The following is a 15401-nucleotide window of genomic DNA, read 5'->3' as shown; positions in this document are numbered from 1 at the left end:
GCCTAGGTTGCACTGTGATGCAGAGGTTCATTTGCCTGACTGCCATGCGGGCAAGTGCGGTTCGACTCATTTTCCCTTAAATCGAAGCAACCGTGTGTACTCAAGGGTTTCCAAAAACGACAAGGTAAGATGTGGCCACTTCATGGGGTAGAGGTTCACTCACCTGACTGCCATCTAGGCAGTTGGGGTTCGAATCCCAGTTCGGAATCATTTTTCCCTTCAATAGAAACAACCATGTGTAGTCAAGACTTTCCAATAATGACAATGTAGAGTGAGGCAACTTCATGGTGTAGAGGTTTGTTCACCTGACTGCCATGCGGGAAGGTGTGGTTCAAATCCCGGTTGGGAAACATTTTCCCTTGAATATTTCTATATATGTGTAGTCAACACTTTCCAATAATGACAGAGTTAAGTGTGATCACTGCATAGTGTAGAGGTTTGTTCACCTGACTGCAATGTAGGCAGCTGGGGTTCGAATCCCAGTTGAGAATCATTTTTCCCTTCAATAGAAACAACCATGTGTAGTCAAGACCTTCCAATAATCACTGGGTAAATTGTGGTCACTTCATGGCATAGAGGTTTGTTCACCTGACTGCCATGTGGGAAGGTGTGGTTCAAATCCTGGTTGGGAAACATTTTCCCTTGAATATTTCTATATATGTGTAGTCAACACTTTCCAATAATGACAGAGTTAAGTGTGATCACTGCATGGTGTAGAGGTTTGTTCACCTGACTGCCATGTGGGCAGCTGGGGTTCAAATCCTGGTGTTTGACTGATCACTACACTATGTTGTTCAGTACATTTTTTTCATTAAAATAAAGACTTAGTTCATTATACACAGCTCTGTATGATGACAATAAAGGCTTTTGAATTGATATAAAGGCGTAGCATCCCATAAGACTAGACTTTCATTTCAAACTATTATATCAAAAAAAAGTCGAGGGCGTTCCCTATTGACGTCACATTGGTGAGCCGGAAGTGAAACGGACCGGAAAAGACAATGGAAAAAAAGGGTTTTCGTTGACCTGTATGCTTTGTTTTGTTTGTAAACGTCTTTTCAGGTTTTTAATCGCAGGATCTAAACGGCCTAATTTGTGTCAGCTCCAACCAAGACACGTTTGTTAAAGGACATGAACAAAAGTCCACCAACAAGTTGTTGTTTTTTACGTTGGCTGATTTTTGTGTACTCGACGCATGCCGACCGAAAAGGTAAGAAATGCTCCCATTTTCTACATTGCAAGCTTCTATAAAGATATAGTAGTTGCACTTGCAGTCATAATATCTCCAAATCGAATTGCGTTTAGTGTTTTTTAATCGTTTCAAAGATCGCACAAGGACATTAAAGAAGACGGCTCAATGATGACTTTTCCAATTTGAAATTCCTTTATAGACCATTTGTCATAAAACGAAAATCCTAATTGTGGAAAGACACTCTCCAGTAATATTGGTGATATCTGACGACTTGATTTATTTATTTATTTTTGGTAATGACCATGTATAGTAAGGCTTTTTTTTCATAAAAGACATAGTATAGTAAACCTTTTTTTTCTTAAAAAAAACGACATAGTATAGAAAGGCTTTTGTGAATAAAAACGACCATGTATAGTAAGGCTTTTTTTTAATATAAAAACGACCATGGATAGAAAGGCGTTTTTAAAATAAAAAACGACCATGTATAGCAAGGCTTTTTTCGTCAAAAACGACATAGTATATATAGTAAGGCTTTTTTTTCGTAAAAAAATGACATAGTATAGTAAGGCTTTTAAAAAAAAAACTGACATAGTATGTATAGTAAGGTTTTTTTTTAATTTAAAAACGAAATAGTATAGTAAGGCTTATTTCTTAAAAAACGACATAGTATAGTAAGGCTTTTTTTAAACGACATAGTATATATAGTAAGGGTTTTTTTTCGTAAAAAATGACAGTATAGTAAGGCTTTTTTCTTTTTAAAAAACGACACGGTATAGTAAGGCTTTTTTTCATAAAGAACAAAATAATATAGTAAGGCTTATTTCTTTAAAAAACGACATAGTATAGTAAGGCTTTTTTTCCTAAAAATGACATAGTATAGTAAGGCTTTTTTCTTAAAAAAACGACATTGTATAGTAAAGCTTTTTTTTTTTTTCTTAAAAACGACATAGTATAGTTAGGCTTTTTTCTTTAAAAAATGACATAGTATAGTGAAGCTTTTTTCTTTAAAAAACAACATAGTATATATAGTAAGGCTTTTTTTCTTAAAAAAACGACATAGTATAGTAAGGCTTTTCTTCTTTAAAAACGACATGTATAGTACGGCTTTTTTCTTAAAAACGACATAGTATAGTAAGGCTTTTTTTCCGTTAAAAAATGAAGGCATTATTTATAAACAAGGCTTTATTTATAAAAAAATGACAGTATAGTAAGGCTTTTTTTCTTTAAAAAAACAACGTAGTATAGTAAGGCTTTTTTTCTTTAAAAACGACATAGTATAGTAAGGCTTTTCTTCTTTAAAAACGACATGGTATAGTACGGCTTTTTCTTAAAAACGACATAGTATAGTAAGGCTTTTTTTCCGTTAAAAAATGAAGGCATTATTTATAAACAAGGCTTTATTTATAAAAAAAATGACAGTATAGTAAGGCTTTTTTTCTTTAAAAAAACAACGTAGTATAGTAAGGCTTTTTTTCTTTAAAAACGACATAGTATAGTAAGGCTTTTTTTCTTAAAAAATGACATAGTAAGGCTTTTTTTCTTTAAAAAATGACATAGTAAGGCTTTTTTCTTTAAAAAATGACCATGTATAGTAAGGCTTTTTTCTTGTGGTCTCTCTGACAGGATGGAGTAGGTTTGGGACCACCTTGTGGATGAAGCGCCGCCCCGACCGGTCGCCTTCGTATTGGCTCGGTATGTGATCTCGCCTTGTTGCAGCGATCATAGTGCGTGTGCATAGCCATAAAAAACTTTTTAGAATGAAAAAAAATATTTCTTATAAATCAAAGTCAAGGTCACATAATAGAACTAGAGATACTTTGCTGTCAACTTTTATTTTTATTTTTTCAGATTAGTGACAAAGGCAAAAATGGATGACTTGTGGGATGGACAGTCTTCACACGAAAAGGTTTCCCAAACTGTGGAGAGCGAGGACGGACACCTGAAGACAAAAAAGTAAGTTTAAAAGACATTCATGTTGCTGTGCAGAAAATATTTCTTTTTTGTTTTTCTTAGACTCACCTGCGGATGGCGGTGACGTAGGATGTCGATTTCACCAGGTGGCTGACTTGGCCTCAATAGGAGAGCACAAACTTGCCATACAATAGGTAATCGGTTGGATTTCCCGCCTCCTCCAACTTGTCACTTTTCAGGTCAAATAAAAATCGAGTGGGCAGGACCATACTTTTTAGGGCGGTGGCTTATACACATAGTCATTTGAGTCGTGCGCCCTCCTACCGAAAATACTTGGCCTGTCCAAGTTTAGTGGGTGTGTGGGTGGGCCCCTTGGCGCACACAGTGGAGTATGCGCCTACCGCCGAGTGGAGGCTGGTTCGCGTCCCGCAGACGTACTCTTGGTGCCTCTCCCCGCCTTCGGCGGGGAGAGGCACCTGCGACATAAGAATAATTACCTTTTACTAAAAAAAACTTTAAACATTAAATTTTACATTTAATCATTACATCAAAATTAGTTAAAATAATTGGCCTAAAAAAATCAAAAGACACTGGCTACTATTAGGGAATTGGTTTGCACACTTAGCCAAATTCCTTGAGCGCCCTCTTACCGAAAATACTTAGCTGGTCGAAGTTTAGTGGGACGGTGGGAGGGCCCTTTACCACACACAGTAGAGCATGCGCCTACCGTCGAGCAGATGCTGGTTCGCGTCCCGCAGACGTACTCTTGGTGCCTCTCCCCGCCTTCGGCGGGGAGAGGCACCTGCGACATGAGACTAATTACCTTTTACTAAAAAAAACTTTAAAAAATAATTTTTACATTTAAACATTACATCAAAATTAGTTAAAAGAATTGGCCTAAAAAAAACAAAAGACACTGGCTATTGCTAGGATTTCAAATAAGCCACCCAAAAAGTTTTATTGGACACGACCATGCTGAGTAGGGAGGCGGCTTGCTCACTTAGCCAAATTAGTCGAGCGCCCTCTTGCAGAAAATACTAAGCCAGTCGAAGTTTAGTGGGAAGATGGGAGGGCTGTCACGGGGTGAGGCAAGCAGGCCTTGACTTGTCGGTCGGTCGGTCAGGTGCACCCCATTCTTCTCCTCCTGCTCTTCTTCCACGTTGTCCAATGCATCTTTCATGAAACAAAGACAATTATTTCTCAACACTGCCCAAGATGACAACATTTTTGTCCTACGACGCTAATATCTTTACAGGGGCGACACGGTTTTCAACCTGGCATGACGAAGGCGGTGGCGACGTGCATCTGTCCCAACTGCTCCTGCGGCCGGTCAGCGAGCTCTTCCCGACTGGACGCCGTGAATGACATAAAGGTCACGTGACCAAAGTTATGATGTTGACGGCGACGACGACAATCGGACTTACAGATCAGTGAGGATTTGCCATCCGGCAAAGTCGTCCGCCTGCATCTGCGGGAGCCGTCCAAAAGCATGACCATGTCAGCCTCCGCTCACTGGGGTGCCGGAGACTCCTGGATGAAGGCGCAATCCGGGGGGCGCCGGAGACTCCTGGATGAAGGCGCAATCCGGGGGGCGCCGGTACAAGTCTGTCAACAAACAGGGCAAGGCGTGAACTTGTGGGGAACATTTCCTCCATGCTGTAACTTTCATTCAACAAATATCTTGTACATACACGAGCCTTGTGAGGATGAGCCAGAAGCCAAGATTCATTAAGTATACAATAAAGTCAAATATGACTTATTGCTCAAATGCCACACAATGCAGGTTTTTGTATTTTTAAAGAAAATAGCCTTACTATACATGGTCTTTTTTATAAATAAAAGCCTTTTTTATGAATAAAGCCTTGTCATACATTGTGTCATGTTTTTACGAAAAAAGCCTTACTATACATGATCATTTTTTAAGAAAATATGCCTTACTATAATGGTCATTTTTTTAAAGAAACAAAGCCTTACTATACATGGTCATTTTTTAAGAAAATATGCCTTACTATACATGGTCATTTTTTAAAGAAAAAAAGGCTTACTATACATGGTCATTTTTTTAAGAAAAACGCTTTACTATACATGGTCGTTTTTTTAAAGAAATAAGCCTTACTATACTATGTTATTTTTTATGAATAAAACCTTGTTATACATTGCGTCATGTTTTTACAAAAAAGGCCTTACTATACTATGTCGTTTTTTAATAAAACATGCCTTACTATAAATGGTCATTTTTTTATCAGAAAGTATGCCTTACTCTACATGGTCGTTTTTTAAAGAAAAAAAGCCTTACTATACATGGTCTTTTTTTTTTTTTTTGAAAAACGCTTTACTATACATGGTCGTTTTTTTAAAGAAATAAGCCCTACTATACTATTTCGTTTTTAAGAAAAAAAGCCTTACTATACTACGTTGTTTTTTTAATTTAAAAAAGCCTTACTATACTATGTCGTTTTTGAAGAAAAAAAGCCTTACTATACTGTCCTATTTCGTTTTTTAAGAAAAAAGCCATACTATACTGTCGTTTTTTTAAATAAAAAAAGCTTTACTATACTCTGTCGTTTTTAAAGAAAAAAATCCTTACTATACTATGTCATTTTTTTAAAAGAAAAACAGCCTAACTATACTAAGTCATTTTTAAGAAAAAAAGCCTTACTATACTATGTCGTTTTTTTTAAGATAAAAAGCCTTAATATACTATGTCTTTTTTTACGAAAAAAGCCTTACTTTATATACTATGTCATTTTTTACTGAAAAAAAGCCTTACTATATATATACTATGTCGCTTTTGACGAAAAAAGCCTTACTATAGATGGTCGTTTTTTATTTTAAAAAAGCCTTTCTATATATGGTCGTTTTTATTCAAAAAAAGCCTTACTATACTATGTCGTTTTTTAAAAGAAAAAAAAGCCTTACTATACGATGTTGTTTTTTAAAGAAAAAAAAGCCTTTCTATACTATGTCGTTTTTTAAAGAAGAAAAAAAAGCTTTCCTAGACATGGTCATTACCAAAAATAAATAAATAAATCAAGTCGTCAGATATCACCAATATTACTGCAGAGTGTCTTTCCACAAGTAGGATTTTCGTTTTATGACAAATGGTCTATAAAGGAATTTCGAATTGCAAAAGTCATCATTGAGCCGTCTTCTTTTCTGTCCTTAAAAGTCATCATTGAGTCGTCTTCTTTTCTGTCCTTGTACGATCTTTGAAACGATTAAAAAAACACTAAACGCAATTCGATTTGGAGATATCATGACTGCAAGTGCAACTACTATATCTTTATAGAAGTTTGCAATGTAGAAAACGGGAGCATTTCTTACCTTTTCGGCATGCATCGAGTACACAAAAATCAGCCAACGTAAAAAACAACAACTTCTTGGTGGACTTCTTTCTGTTCATGTCCTTTAACAAACGTGTCTTGGTTGGAGCTGACACAAATTAGGCCGTTTAGATCATGCATTGTCTTTTCCGGTCCGTTTCACTTCCGGCTCACCAATGTGACGTCAATTCAGGGAACGCCCTCTACTTTTTATTTATTTATATACATAATAGTTTGAAATGAAAGCCTAGTCTTATGGGATGCTACGCCTTTATATCAAATCAAAAGCCTTTATTGTCATCATATTAAATAGAAATATCCCTTAAATAGAAACAACCATGTGTAGTCAAGACTTTCCAATAATGACAACATAATGTGTGGCCACTTCATAGTGTAGAGGTTTGTTCACCAGTTTGTGGCCTTGAAGGCCCTGACGGCACACCACTGCTATTTACTAATGAGTGTTCTCACACTGCAAGGTTGCTCATCTCCATAGATTGCCGTCCTCTTCTGCTGCCTGCAAATAAACCTTGCCATCTCCCCCCTGTGGAAAGAGTTGGAAATGAAGAGGTTTTCGAGTTGGTACCATGTCGTTATTTCCGTTTTTAATCATTTTAATTCTATGAAAAGTATGTCCTGGTTTTATATACTATGTATATTTAAAAAAAATCAAATATTGACATACACTAGCAATTAGAAATGAGAAAAACATGACATGGTAAAATAAAAGACTGCAATTTTGGAGTCATCCTAAAAAAATGCAACTGTATTGAAAACCTTTGTTTTTTCGAATGTGCGCTTTGTCGACCAGCCTCAGGACTCGATCCCAGTTTCCGGGGTCCTCGTGGATTTTCTCCAGGTGGACGTTCCATTTGTTCCAGTTGACCTCCTCCACTCTACCGCCGAAGGACGACGACACGTTCTCCGATGAGAGGAGCCAATCAGCAGCTGGGAGGAACGGAACGGAGCCTACCTGAAACAGCGACGGCGGTCTGGCTCGGAAGGCGTGCCCAGGTTTTTGTCCACCCCGGACCGGAGCCTCCGCCTGGCGAAAAGCGGCAATCTTTTCTCCATGTCCAGGATGGTGATCCCCCTCTGAAAAAAAACAAAGGATAGCGAAAACACGTCAGGCCCCCGAGCGGATCTCGGACGGCGACGGGTCCGACCTGCAGCTTCCAGATGCTGGCGCTCTCCATGGTGATCTTCTCCACCGTGCGGTTCATGAGGGCGATGAGCATGTTCAGCAGCAGGATGTAGGTGAGGATGATGTAGAAGATGAGCAGCACGTAGAAGACCTCCTTGTACTGGTAGTGATCGGTGAATTCCATGTCTCCCATGCCGATGGTGAACTTGAAGAGCTGCAAGGTGGTGTAGGAGATGTTTCGGAAGGTGGGCTTCACGCATTCCGCGTCCGGGTCCAGCGGGCCGAAAATGCGGCCCTTCTTGTCGCTGGCGTCGCTGGCGTTGCTGGCGTTCCTGGTGGGGGGCTCGATGAGCAGCGTGACCACCGCTGAAACGGGAGAAGATCTTGTAATGCTACTTCTAGTAGTTACAGTGGCGGGCCGTCAGGGGCCTCAAGGCCTTCTCTGCTGGCCTAAGAAATATCTGAATCATATATTATATTTTGTCCATCAATACTTATTGAATAATTCCAAATTGTCTGTTAGCTTCCTTTCATTGCTTTACCCCCTGGTTGCACTGCTTCCAGATGTGTGTTTTCATATTGAAGCATTTAACCAATCACATTTCAGCCATTATTTGTTGCCAGGATCAGAAATCTGCCTCAAGGCCTTCACAATCAGTTCTGCAGGCTCTGCTGCATTAAACAAGCGTCGATAAGACTGTTGCTTTAACCAATCAGATTTTGAGTTGGCAACAACACAATGCCTTCTAATATGGCTATATTAGAATATCTGAAAAGCTCCAGTGTTTGTATTTAATCACTAAATGCTACTAGGAAGTGGAGTTTACTCCATTTTAGAGCAATTTTTGCCGTTTTGCCATTGACGTCCATCGCTGTCTTTTCCCGATAAAATCACCCCCCGGCCTGGTTGTAATGTCTGAAAAGCTCCAGTATTTGTATTTAATCATTAAATGCTGCTAGGAAGTGGATTTTACCCGTTGAAGGCGCTACGAGAAAATACACGGACCGCCACTGAGTAGTTAGCATATTCGTTCAGGCATGTTGGTTATTTTTTGTGAGACCTAGACCTAGACCAAGAGCGAGTACCTGCTGAAAATCCAAAGAGGAAGACGACGTACACGAACAGGAAACGCAGGATATCACTGAGGATCATCTGCCAAGAGAAAAAAAAATGGGCGGAAGCTCAAAGTGGTTCTTTTCCGGTCCCGGTGCGCTCGCTCGCACCTTCTGGATCATGACGCTGTAGATGCCCATGTGTTTGCTGCCCCTGGCGAAGTAGAGCAGGTTGATCCAGCTGAGAGCCAGGCACAAGACCAGAAAGCCCAGATACTCCGGTCTCCCGGTGACGTAGAGTCCGGCCGCGGCCAGGAAGAGCAGCGCCTGGCCAAAGCTGAAAAGCCACAACGCAATCTTGTCCATCGTGTCTATCCATCAAATGGAATGAGAGGGACTTACAAAAGAATATCATAATATCCGTCAATCAGCAAGGTCTGCAGCTTGGGCCGTTTCCTCTTCATGTCTAATATCTAGAAGACGGCGCCGTTAGAGGAGCGAGCCATTTTTCAGGCCGCCAGAGCCGACATACCCCCATGAAGAAGAAATAGAAGTTTGCCACTGTTAGTAGTAGCTGGCCGGAGATATACAGGTAGCCCGTGGCGCTGTGCTCCAGCGGGAATGGCGTCTGGAAACAGAGCAAATCCAAAATAAAGCCAAAAATGGGTGATACGTATGCATATCTATATATGTAGAATTTAATGGTAATGATGAGTATAGTGTTGAAGCGGAGAAGTGCAACAGAATGTCGCTTTTTGTGCAGACCCTAATTCAAGGGTGTCAGACTTGGGTTGGTTCGTGGGCCGCATTAACGTCAACTCGGTTTCGTGTGGGCCAGACCATTTTAGATATAATATTTAGATTTTTTTTTAAATAAATGGATTAAAAGAACTGAATCAAAAGTCCTGAATATTCCGTTTTTTATAGGTCTAAAAAAAGGTTTATTGGAGCTTTTTTTCTTAGTAAGGGAAAATCTTTTAAACGATTTCAAAAGGAAAGCAATTTTTTCTTTATGTTCCATATTAAAGTGGAAAACAGAAAATATTTTTATATATTTTTAGATTTTGCAAAATGATTCTTGAACTAAAAACTGAAAAAAAAACATTAAAAATTGCAATTATTGATTTAAAAGGGAGAACATCAGGAAATATAATATACGGCTATAATCTTCATTTTCATTTGATCCTAAAACAGAAAGTCGGCACTCATGATTTACTTTCTCGGGCCGCGCAAAATGATGCGGGGGGCCAGATTTGGCCCACGGGCTACCACTTTGACACCTGTGCCCTAATTTGTTTCCAAACCAACAATGGTGACCTTTCCATCCTTCTTGTTGTAAGCAACTGCAGTGAAGATGAGCAGATAACAAAGGTAAACCAAGAAGTTGATCCCAAACATTTGGCCTGCAAAGCGCTTCCATTTGTCTTCCAGCAGCTGCCGCAGTGGTTCCGTCTGGAGCATTTCGTGGCGGTTCTGGGAACGGACAAAACACGGCGCTCAAACATACCAGCTCTCCAAATTATATTCATGAGAGAGAGTTTAATATCTAAATATCTACTGTTGAAACCAGCTCTCAAAATTATATTCACCCGGGCGACCAAACGTCCGGGCGACCAAACGTCCAGCGACCGAACGTCCGGCGACCAAACGTCCGGGCGACCAAACGTCCGGCGACCAAACGTCCGGACACGACTAAGCGGCAGAAAACGGGGCGGAGGACTTACGGGGATATCGCTACCGTAGACCAGTATCTCCAAGGTGGAGTTGCTGTCCACCGAGTCCAACGAGGCCAGGTCGTACAGGGAACTCTGGACCGGCCCGTAAACCCACTCGGTGAATTTTCGAGACAAATGTTTGGTGTGTCTCTCTTGGAACTCTCGCTTCAGGATGTGGGCGAAGAGCTGCCGAGACATTTCCTCCGTTACTCTCGGCGTCATCGGACCCGAAAGGGCTCCGTCGTGCCGTCGGCGGCGAGCAACGCACCCCGCTTTTCCCCGTCTTGGCGGCCAGTTTGAGAGGCGTCAGCCCGGTGTTGTTTTCGATCTCCTCCAGGTTGAGTTTGGGTCTCAGTCGCGCCGATACGGTCAGGACCAGGTCATACATGGCGCTGACGAATAAGTCCGTGTTCTCCTCGGTGTTGTCGGCCGCCACCACCAGGGCGTGCAGCACCGTGTTGCCCTGGGAATCGGTGGCGTTGGGCGAGGCCGGGTGGTACTGGTTGTCCAGGAGGAACTCCACCACGTCTGGTTGGTTGGTGCACGCTGCCAAGGAAAGGGGAAGCTCGCCTGGGGACCAAAATAAAAGAGTAAGAACATGTATGAGAGCAGCAGAGTTATTCAAATGAGAATTTATAGTAAGGCTATTTTTTTAAAAAGTAAGGCTTTTTTCCTTAAAGACCATGTATAGTAACGTTATTTTCCTAAAAAAAAGACCGTGTATAGTAAGGGTTTTTTCTTAAAAAACGACCATGTATATAGTAAGGCTTTTTTTTTGTTCAAAAAAGGACCATGTATAGTAAGGCTATTTTAAAATAAAAGACCATGTATAGTAACGCTATTTTCCTAAAAAATAAATAAATAAAGACCATATATAGTAAGGCTTTTTTTCATTCGGAAAATGACCATGTATAGTTAGGCTATTTTAAAATAAAAGACAATGTATAGTAATGCTATTTTCTTAAAAAATAAAAAAATAAAAAGACCATGTATAGTAAAGGTTTTTTTTCTTAAAAAACAACCATGTATAGTAAGGCTTTTTTTGTTCAAAAAATGACCATGTATAGTAAGGCTATTTTAAAATAAAAGACCATGTATAGTAAGGCTATTTTAAAATAAAAGACCATGTATAGTAACGCTATTTTCTTAAAAAAAAAATTTTTTTTTTAAAAGACCATGTATAGTAAGGCTTTTTTTCGTTCAAAAAATGACCATGTATAGTAAGGCTTTTTTTCCTTAAATAAAAGGACCATCTATAAAAGTAAGGTTATTTTTCTTCAAAAAACAAAGCAAAAACAAAAGACTATGTATACAGTAAGACTTTTGTTTATTTTTTTTTTTAAAGTCCATCTATAGTAAAGCTATTTTTCGCATCTAAAAAAAAACTGTCCATGTATCATGTATATATACCACTTATCTACATAAGGCCTCGCTAACTCATTCACTGCCATTGACAGTGAGAGATCAATTTAATTGCTTCTTGAATGTAAGTGTTCATTTGACAAACTCCGGTGAAAGTGAAAAGTGGAGTCCGGCGCACTCACCAAAGTAGAAGTTTGGCCCGTCGTGCGGCTGGAAGAATTTGCCCGAAGCCTTAGCGTGGACGTCGGCTCCTTTGCAGAGCAGAAGCTTGACGTAGCTGAGGCTCCTTCGCTCTATGGCGATGTGCAGTGCCGTCTGCCCTGTTTACCGTCGGCGAAAAACATTGCTACAATGGATGCAAAATGAATGCTTGGCGGAGTATGCAAACTGACCTTTGTAATACTTGTCGGTGTAAGCCGCGTTGACAAACTCTTTAATGTCACCCGTCCTCTCTGAGACGTCGATGAGGAATTCGACGGTGGGATTTTTGCCATCTCGGAGGTGGAGCAGGGCCTTCATCAGAGCCGTTTTCCCGTACGACTGGTCTGCGGGACAAACATTTTTTTATGGGTCAAACTGGGAGGACAGGCTGTCTTACATGATCATTTTTTTGAACGAAAAAAAGCCTTACTATACATGGTCTTTTTATTTATTTATTGGAAAATAGCGTTACTATAGTATATGGTCTTTAAGGAAAAAAGCCTAACTAAACATGGACTTTTTTTAAATAGCCTATACATGTTCATTTTTTGAACGAAATAAAAGCCTTACCATACATGGTCATTTTTTATAGGAAAATAGCGTTACTATATATATGGTCTATAAGGTAAAAAGCCTTACTAAACATGGACTTTTTTTAAATAGCCTTACTATACATGGTCATTTTTTGAACGAAAAAAAAAGCCTTACTATACATGGTCTTTTTTAAAGAAAATAAGCCTTACCATAAATGGTCTTTTTTTAAAGAAAAAAAGCCTTACTATACATGGTCTTTTTTAAAAGAAAAAAAGCCTTACTGTACATTGTCTTTTTTTAAGGAAAAAGCCTTGGCGTCTTTTTTTTGGGGGGGAATAGCGTTACTATACATAGTCTTTTTTTTAAATAGCCTTACTATACATGGTCATTTTTTAACGAAAAAAAAAGCCTTACTATATACATGGTCTTTTTTTTAAGGAAAAAAGCCTTGCCGTCTTTTTGGGGGGGGGGGATAGCGTTACTATACATAGTCTTTTTTTTTTTAAATAGCCTTACTATACATGGTCATTTTTTGAACGAAAAAAAAGCCTTACTATACATGGTCTTTTTTTTAAAAGGAAAACACCCTTACTATACGTGATCAATTTTTTTTAACAAATAAAAGCTTATTTTTTTAAAGAGAACTACCCTAACATTTCATTGAGTTATAAATGTATTAGTTAATGATATAGTTATATCTTTAAAACTACAATAATGGTTGATGATTAAAAAAAAAGAATTGATTTCTTTCCCAAGTATGTGGCTTTTGTCTTGTTGTTGGCAACGGCATTAATGTATCCCAAAAATAGATGGAAATAGAGAAGTGTTTGCGTTGACACTCACACAGAGAGTCGCTGAGTTTCTTCATGTTTTGGTGCAAGTAGTGGTAAAGGCCTTCCAAGCTGTGGACGTCTCCTCCGGCCGCCGCTTCGAACAGCCTATCGATGTCAAACGTCCCACTGTCCCGCTGGTTCTTGTCCCCATCCACACCTCGGATCCCTCTGGAAACACACACACAAAAATAAAAAAAATAAAAAATGACATTTCCCTCCTTTTTCCTGTAGAAACAAAAAGCTACTGTAAAAGACCCACTTATCAAAATTGAGGTTGAAGCGTATTTGAGGTTGGCTCTCCTCCATTTCCTCCTGGTAGTCGGTGTCCATGGGCGCTTTGGGGGCCCGCTGGGCCGCGCTCAGAACCGAGTCCAGCACGTCTTGTTTAGGTGATTTGCGGCGACATTTTTCTGCCTCCGTCCTGTCGTCGGCCTCCAAAGCGAAGCCGGGTCTCTCCGATTTCTTCATCTGCAGATAGAAAAGCTTTTATACTTACTTTGTATTCAAGTTTCGAGAGAGAAGAGTCATGTTTATTACACAACGAAAATAACTGATCATCACATAAATGTCATTTTAATTGATCACATGTATGAAAAGTAGTCCCCTACACTAAAGGCTTAATATTTTTAACTGTTATTAAACGTTCATTTTGTTGCCATTTTTATATCCGGAACACTGTAAGTTAAATATTACTCTTAGATATGGTCATTCTACCCAGAAAATTGTGCGTTTTTTAATTTAATTTTTATTTTTTTAACAAAACGGTCTCATTTTCATGTATTCTCTGCTTTTTTTTACTGGGTCAGATTCTTTAGGAATGTGGGAAAAGCATCCAACGACATGACCATGAGCACAAGAAATCACCTCTGCAGCAGACATGTGATGTTTGTCTGCCACTGACTAACAAAGACTTTTTTTATTTAAAAAAAGGGGGAAAAAAAGAAAAGAATGCGGTATTCTATTGCAATCGATGAAGTCAAATGAATGGGAAATGTTAAGAGCCCACACAACAACTGTGATTAAAATAAAATAAAAAGCTTGTGTAAACGAAAATAGGAAGTCGTATATTTTATTTAAAAAAAAAAAAGGAATAGATGACTTGGCATGGAAACTGAGAGGCGCATTAGAGGAAGAAGGAAATGCAGCCAACTTGCATCTATGCTTATTTATTTATTGGATTGGATTGGATTGGATTGGATAACTTTATTCATCCCGTATTCGGGAAATTTCATTGTGACAGTAGCAAGAAAAGGCATAGTTATAGGTTAGACAGTACAGTCGCAAAGGCCGCAGAACAACAAAGCAAAAGCAAAGTGAATGGGATCATTAAAAATCACCAAATCATTAAGACAGAAAAGCAGCAAAAACACAAAAACGAGCTACGAGTTTCGGTAGCAAAAACGGATAGACTCAAAAAGATGCAAAGTTGGACAAAAACTGGAACCACACACAGGTAGTCTTCCACAAGATGGGGAGCTTCTGCAGATAGGAACCATAAACAGACTATGAACTAAACTTGACAAATCACTTACTGTTTTCAATCATACAATCATTGAAATGACTGGGCTTTAACAATAAAAATTCCCATTCGAGAGACATTCATGGAGCAAAAGTGTGCTTTGCATGAAAATAAAAAAAAACTATGGTCCAGTTTGTTCGCATATAATAAGATGACATGAGCAATTTGACCTGAGGACAGCACTGAATCTGAATATTTTGAAAAGAAAAAATCCAAATGGACTCACCACAGCGATCCCACGGGGGTTGTTTTCTGATACCAACACATGAAAAACAGAGAAAAATTAAAAAGAAATCCAAAATGAGATGGCTTGGGCGTGTATTGTCTGCTGAGATGGAGACTGGCGTCATACCAGACAAGAGGAGCATGAGGAGGAGGAGTTTGCGAGCCGCCGCCCTGGAGAATATCGCAGCACTTTAATTTAGCGCTCGACAGGAAGCCGTATTGACCGGCCGTGCACACGCACGCTCACATTTATGGGATGGAAGTAGGGTTTCAAATCAAGCAGGCACAAATGTATTTCCTATATGGGACAAGTGAGAAGAAGAAAAAACACAAACAAACATGTGAACATCACATTTTGGTTCAAGTAGACCATAATATTAACATGAGAT

The 15401-nt window shown here is 39.3% G+C and overlaps 2 protein-coding genes and 2 long non-coding RNA genes across 8 annotated transcripts in view; 2 read left to right on the top strand and 2 right to left on the bottom strand.

Moving 5' to 3' along the window:
* Window positions 1–3166, top strand: part of znhit3 (zinc finger, HIT-type containing 3) — an 81720-nt gene extending 78554 nt beyond the window's left edge. Inside the window, exon 6 of the transcript XR_013298204.1 lies at window positions 3157–3166. The gene's annotated coding sequence lies outside the window, so the exon portion shown is untranslated. The remainder of the gene's footprint in view (window positions 1–3156) is intronic.
* Window positions 3006–6589, bottom strand: LOC144068598 (uncharacterized). Of its 5 annotated transcripts, none has more exons than XR_013298207.1 (7): window positions 6428–6589; window positions 4528–4708; window positions 4378–4451; window positions 3754–4276; window positions 3428–3579; window positions 3212–3334; window positions 3006–3131 (listed from the first exon to the last, which is right to left on the bottom strand). It is a non-coding gene; the product is annotated as an uncharacterized LOC144068598 (long non-coding RNA). The 5 variants fall into 5 exon arrangements; XR_013298208.1 differs by having other exon boundaries at window positions 3428–3905; window positions 4104–4276; XR_013298209.1 differs by having other exon boundaries at window positions 3428–4276; window positions 4357–4451.
* On the top strand, window positions 3156–4962 carry LOC144068600 (uncharacterized). Its single transcript, XR_013298210.1, has 2 exons — window positions 3156–3297; window positions 4359–4962. It is a non-coding gene; the product is annotated as an uncharacterized LOC144068600 (long non-coding RNA).
* Window positions 6590–6687: 98 nt separating the features above from the next.
* Window positions 6688–15277, bottom strand: trpv1 (transient receptor potential cation channel, subfamily V, member 1). Its single transcript, XM_077593201.1, has 18 exons — window positions 15260–15277; window positions 15140–15183; window positions 15014–15039; window positions 13528–13736; window positions 13279–13436; window positions 12093–12245; window positions 11883–12020; window positions 10607–10908; window positions 10348–10524; window positions 9941–10096; window positions 9156–9251; window positions 9026–9096; window positions 8795–8960; window positions 8657–8723; window positions 7593–7936; window positions 7400–7521; window positions 7204–7322; window positions 6688–6970 (listed from the first exon to the last, which is right to left on the bottom strand). Coding segments are annotated over exons 1-18 (2427 nt in total). The 5' UTR covers window positions 15262–15277; the 3' UTR covers window positions 6688–6893.
* Between the last annotated feature and the right edge of the window lie 124 nt (window positions 15278–15401).

Source organism: Stigmatopora argus, chromosome 22 (genome assembly GCF_051989625.1).
Source record: "Stigmatopora argus isolate UIUO_Sarg chromosome 22, RoL_Sarg_1.0, whole genome shotgun sequence".
NCBI lineage: Eukaryota > Metazoa > Chordata > Actinopteri > Syngnathiformes > Syngnathidae > Stigmatopora > Stigmatopora argus.
The sequence above is the reverse complement of the archived record's forward strand: the minus strand, read 5'-3'. Positions and strand labels throughout refer to the sequence as shown.

Excerpts from the sequence above, each read along its gene's own strand:
- trpv1 (XM_077593201.1), bottom strand. Across the intron at positions 15,040-15,139 it reads CCTCATGCTCCTCTTGTCTG|AAAACAACCCCCGTGGGATC; the intron begins GTATGACGCCAG and ends TGTTGGTATCAG. Across the intron at positions 7,522-7,592 it reads CCAGCATCTGGAAGCTGCAG|AGGGGGATCACCATCCTGGA; the intron begins GTCGGACCCGTC and ends GTTTTTTTTCAG.